The sequence below is a fragment of the Dasypus novemcinctus genome, chromosome 23 (genome assembly GCF_030445035.2).
Source record: "Dasypus novemcinctus isolate mDasNov1 chromosome 23, mDasNov1.1.hap2, whole genome shotgun sequence".
NCBI classification, from domain to species: domain Eukaryota; kingdom Metazoa; phylum Chordata; class Mammalia; order Cingulata; family Dasypodidae; genus Dasypus; species Dasypus novemcinctus.
The window spans coordinates 701,610-707,251 of NC_080695.1; the positions used below are offsets into that span (position 1 = coordinate 701,610).

Consider the following 5,642-nt stretch of genomic DNA (forward strand, 5'->3'; position numbering starts at 1 on the left):
GACCCAGGGAACAGCACATCGGGACGCAGAGGGCGGGCTGGGCACGGAGCCATGGGGGGCGGGGGGCTGCGTCCTCTCCAGGGCCTACCCTGAGGGCTCGGGGGCCGCCGAGGCCGAGCCTGCACCTGAGCTCCCGGGAGGGGCTCCTGCTGCCAGGCCCCCCGAGCAGCTGGCCGTGCGCGGGTGTGAGGACCCAGGGCTGAGCAGCCGAGCAAAGCGACAGAGGAACGAGGCCGTGGAAAGGGAGGCAGTGAGCGAAATTACCCAATTGAAGAAAAAGAAGAAAACGGGGTACTGCTTTTAATGGAACAGAGCCTCGGGTTCTTTTACATATTTTTTAATTCTCTGCCGAGATTTCTTATCTTTTCATTAATTATGAGTATATTTTCCTTTGTGTCATAAAACACCATTTTTTGTTCTTTTTTAAGATTTATTTTTTATTTCTTTCTTTCCCCCTCCCGCCGCCCCCGCCCCCGCCCCAGTTGTCTGGTTCTCTGTGTCCGTTTGCTGCGTGTTCTTCTTTTTGTCTGATTCTGTTGTTGTCAGCAGCATAAAGCACTGTTTTAAGTGAAGGGAAGAAAGAGAAGAAAAAGGGAACAAAAGAAAGGGGAAGGAATGGAGGAGAGCAGGGAAAGGAGAGGAGGGGGAGGGAGGAAAGAAAACATGGGAGGAGGGACAGAGAGGAGGAATAAAGGACAATGGAGAGAGGAGAGAGGAAAGGGGCAGGTAGGAGGGAAAGAGCAGAGGCTGGATGGGCGGGGGAGACCTGAGGGCAGGGGCTGCTGAGTCTGGGGGACCAGCCACCCCACCCCGCATGGCCAGGGTAGGAGGAGGCCACGAGGCACAAACGCCCAGGCTGGCCCTGCCCCCCAGCCCGCAGAGCCCCCCAGACCCCCCAGTCACACACACAGACTAGGACACCGAGCGCCAGCTGCTTTCCACCAAGTTTATTAGGCACAGACGAGAGGGTGGGGGCGGTGGTCCTGGGCCATCTTCACCCCCCCTGTTGGACACAGAGCCTGGGAGCCTGTCCCCTGCCTCTGCTCCCCGCTGTCCGGGAAGGCCAGCACGCTGGAGCCAGGGGCAGAGGGCGGGGAGCAGGGGCGGGAGGGGGCAGCGCTGTGGGGAGCAGAAGGCTGAGCCCCAGGGGAGAAGCGCAGGGGGCCGCCCCAGACGCGCCTCGGTCAGGGCTGCAGGGGGACGTGCTGGCGGATCCAGGGCACGTAGGACGACACTCGGGTGTAGATCCCGGGGTAGTTGGGAAGTCCACAGCCATGCCCAAAGCTCACCACGCCCACCTGGAGCCAGGTGCTCTTCATATAACAGACCAGGGGGCCCCCTGAGTCTTCCTGTGGGGAGAGGAGCGGGTCAGCCCCAGTGCCCGCGTCTGCCCTGCCCTGAGGCTCTGGGCCCTCCTCAGGTGCACCTGGCAGAGGTCGGGGCGCCTCACCTGGCAGGAGTCCCGGAGCCTGGCGCCTGCACACAGCATGTCCTCTCTGATGGGGATGTTCACCCACTGGTACTGCCTCCTGCAGCGCTCATTGCTCACGATGGGGACTTCCACCTGCTGCAGGTTCCAGGGCGGAGGCAGCGGACCTGTGGGGAGAGGGCGAGTGAGGCGCCCACCCCTCCCACCACCTGCTCAGGCCATGCACCTGTCTGGGAGGGGGCAGGGCAGGATGTGCCTCCACGGTGGAGGGGGAACCTGTAACCACTTGCCCTGTGGATCCTGAAAGAATCCTTTATGTTCCCGGAGCCTCAGTTTTGACCCGTTTGTGGGGAGTGTTGACGAGAGGTTCCCAAGTGTGTCTGCAGCTCCCACACGCACAGGGTGCAGGTGCCCCAGCCGGGGAGTCACAACCATGGGAAGCCCGAGGACAGCTGCGGGGACCTTCCCCCAGGCCACGTGTTCCCTGGAGCAGGAGAGCCTCAGGGGCGGGGACAGGGACATGGGTGGACCCAGGGGCGGTGAGCTGAGCATGCAGCCCCAGGGTGGGCCACCTCAGAAGGGGAGCAGCAGCCTCCTCTTGGGATGTCGGTGGCTGAGTGTGGCGTGGGGTCCCCCAAAGCCGGCCTAGCAGGGCCCTGGGTCCTGGGCAGCTGCGTGAACCTGCCCACCCGATCCCCCGGGTCCAAAAGGCAGGCACCGACGTCTTCTCAAGAAAGACCCCCTGCCCCTCCCAGCCGCTGGCCCTGGGCAGCCCACCCACGGCCCCTCCGCGGCGATCCTGGCACTTACGATTGGACTCAATCTTCCCCCAGCCGGTCACCCAGCAGGACATCTCAGGGACACTCAGAGAGGCGGGCAGGAGGGCGACGGGTCTGACGTACTTGGAGAGCGCCACGGGGGCCTCCAGTTTCAGCAGGGCGATGTCTGCGCCCCCCTTGGCACGCAGGTGGTCATTGTACTTGGGGTGCCGGATGATCTGAGCCACCCTTGTCAACTGGTTGCTCTCGTAGAGCCTCACGTGCCCGACTTGGACCCTAACGTCCCAAGCTTTCAATGTTGTCCTGGGGCGGGGGTGCGGGGAGACCAGAAGCTTCTCAGAGGGAGCCTGGTGGGGGGGCCCAGGGGCCTGGGCTCAGCGCAGAGCAGGGACCTCCCAGGGGCTCAGAGCCACAGACAGCCCAGACCCTGGAGAGAGGGTGCCCCAAACCTGACCTACCCCACCCCAGGACCCCGACCCCCACTTCCCAACCCCTACATCGCATGAGGGCTGGGGGGTCACTCACGGCTCAACACAGTGGGCTGCGGTCAGCACCCACTTGGGGTGGACGAGGGAGCCCCCGCACCGGTGCGTCCATTGGTCTTTGTGTTTATTGAATTTCCTCAGGCTGACCTGCCAGGGCCACTTGCCAGCGGGGGCATCCCGACCCCCCACGATGCCCACCAGCTCGGCCCCTGTGCCCTGGGCTGGGTGAGCAGAGAGAGGAGTGAGCAGGGACCAGGCGGCCCCCCAGCAGCCCAGCTGGCCTCTCAGGCCCCCGGGAGGCGCCACCCTTGTCCCCTCCCCGGGCTGGTGCTGAGGGGACAGGGCAGCTGGGCAGGGGCAGGGTGGGGGTCGGGACTTACCCGGGAAGGCAAGGACGGAGCCCCCCAGGCAGGGCAGGGCCAGGAGCAGCAGCCGCAGCATCTGCATGGGAGGCGGGGGTGGGTGGGGGGCCAGGGCGCCCCGGCTGAGGGGTGTGGGGGGCAGGGCCCTTACCTTCCCAGGTCTGTGCCGCCTGCGGCTCTGGGGCGCGGGCGCCCCTTTATCCCCCAGCACAGGAAACGGGGGGCGGGGTGGGGGCTGGGGCGCCTGCGGGGCGGGGCCTGCGGCGTCGGGGCCTCCTGCGGCTGCCCCCGTGGAGATGGGGGCCTCCTCGGGCCATGCGTGTGACCCCACCCACTCGGGGGCAAGCAGGGACCCTGCGCTGGGCGGCAGGAGAGAAGCAGCCCTGCCCCCCAGGAGGGAGCCGGACAGCAGCCTGCGGACCCCAAACGCAGGGAACAACAGGGCAGGGTCATGGGGACCCCGGGGCGGGCTGGTAGCCTCTTGCGCCCCTGGAGGCGCCGCCCGGGCTGGAGGCTGAGCGGCCCCAAGGGCCACCGCGGCGCAGTTCCTCCGGTCTCCACACGGGGGCGCGGGAGCAGACTCTGAGAACCTAGAAGTTGGGGTGCGCTGAGAGCCGGGCCTCCCCGCTGAGCCACAGGGCTGGGCCTTTGGGTTTCCCCCAAAGCCAGCTGGACAAACGTCCACTGCGGCAGCGCTGCTGCTCCTCAGAGACAGGGAGGGGCTAAGGGTTAAGGGCATTTCTGGGAGTGACCGTGTGCATTGTCCGTGTGCCGGTGGGACGTGTGTGCCTCAGTGTCGCATTTTCAGGGCGTTAGAATTGTTCTGCCTGATCTCACAGTAATGGATACAGGCCATTTTAAATTTTGTCAATGTTTATAACAGTGTTCAGTCTAAAATAGACACCATAAGGTAAGTCATTGACCATGGTAGGAAGCAATGCTGCAATATTCGTACATCAATTGTACCAAATGTGCCATCCGCATGTAAATGTTATTATAGGGGAGAGGGGAAAGGGGGGAGGATGGTGGGTATATGGGAATCCCCTTTATATTGTACTTGACTTTTCTGTAACTTAAAGCTTCTTTGAAGAGAAAATGAAAAAAATAAGATGCAGTCGCGTTGCCATGAACCCACGTGCAGCTGGGAAGTGTGAACTGCGCGATGCCGCGGGCATCTCCCCACTAATCTGGGGGTCTTCAAAGAGATATTCTCATGTGTAGTACAATCTGCTGTGCGGAATTCCTGCAGCCCCTTGGGTAGTCCTGCTCTCGGGGACCGTGGAAACAGTGTCCCTTCACGGGGTTGTCTCGTTTTTGCTGCTGCCATATAGAAACACAACAGAATTTCATGTATTGATCTCACATCTCACAATCTTAACTCTCATTTCCAATCACTGGAATGTATCTGATTTCTATATAAATAATCACACCGCATGTAAGCGATGACAGTTTTATTTCCTCCTTTCCAAACCTTATCCCTTTAGTTTCTTTTTAAAAAATAAAACCCATGAGAACTTCCAGCACAATGTTAAATTGAAGTGGGGACAGTATTCCTTCTTGGCTTGTTGTTTCTTTAAATTTTATTTGTAGAAAGAATGCTTCTAAGGATTGTCCATTTAAGATCATGCTTCCTCTAGGTTTTATTTTTATAGCTATACTTTACCTTATCTACGAGGGAAATTCCTTCTAGGATTTTTTACCAAAAAGTTCATTAATTTTTTGCTTCATTCATTGACACCGAGTTGTTGTAGATGACCGTGTGTCTTCTGTGTTGGTGTGTCCACATGGTGAGTGGCACTTAGAAATTTTCTAGATAAACCCGCTTGCCTTCCTGAGCTACCCCGACCAGGTCGAAGGTGCTGTCCCTTCCCCCGCGAGCGGGCGCCGCCTGCTCCTCTGCGCGGTGGATGCTCACGTGAGCGTCGTCCCTCCTTGTGAAGATTCGGGCCCAGCGCTGGCGCATGAACCTGCTAACTTGGGGCTAGCACTAACCTGTCAGATGTTTTCCCCCTTGCTTTTACTTTCAACTCTTGCTTCTCTCTTGTGAACAGCATATATCTGGATTTGTTTTGTACCCACCTTCAATATTTGTCTTTTAACTAGTGACTTTATTCCCTTTGTATTTATCACAATTATTGACATAGGCTGGTTTCCAGCACCTTAATTTACTGCTGTACCTGGTTCAGCCACTCTTATGGTTCTTTTCCCGCCTTACCATTCCAGAACTGCTCTCTCTCTAACCTCAGTAAGAGAAGAGGCCGTGGGCTCCTCACATCTGCCCTGCACTTCCCTCCTGCTGATACCGTCTGGACTGTTCACCTGGTGATGGCGGGTAGATTATCTCTTTTCTTGGGGGTTATCTGGCCTCAAAGGTAAGAGCAACCTTTACCCAGATAACCCATCTCCTTTACTGAACGCCTCTTGCAGCATCTTGGCGTTTATCTCCCGTTTACTCGAGCGCTTTATCTAAACTGCTTCAGAGGGCACGAGGGCTGGTGACGTGGTGTGCCTGCTGACCCACCCCTGCTCATCCTTGAACGCTTCCCTGGAGAGAATGTGCTGGGGTCCGAGTCGTTCTCCATGACCA

The 5,642-nt window shown here is 59.2% G+C and overlaps 1 protein-coding gene across 1 annotated transcript; it reads right to left on the bottom strand.

Moving 5' to 3' along the window:
* Positions 1-937: 937 nt before the first annotated feature.
* On the bottom strand, positions 938-3,134 carry LOC101419350 (mastin-like). The gene is made up of 5 exons (XM_058286725.2): positions 3,074-3,134; positions 2,734-2,914; positions 2,240-2,511; positions 1,451-1,596; positions 938-1,349 (listed from the first exon to the last, which is right to left on the bottom strand). The coding sequence occupies exons 1-5, from the start codon at positions 3,132-3,134 to the stop codon at positions 1,185-1,187; spliced, it is 825 nt and encodes a 274-aa protein (XP_058142708.2). The 3' UTR covers positions 938-1,184.
* Between the last annotated feature and the right edge of the window lie 2,508 nt (positions 3,135-5,642).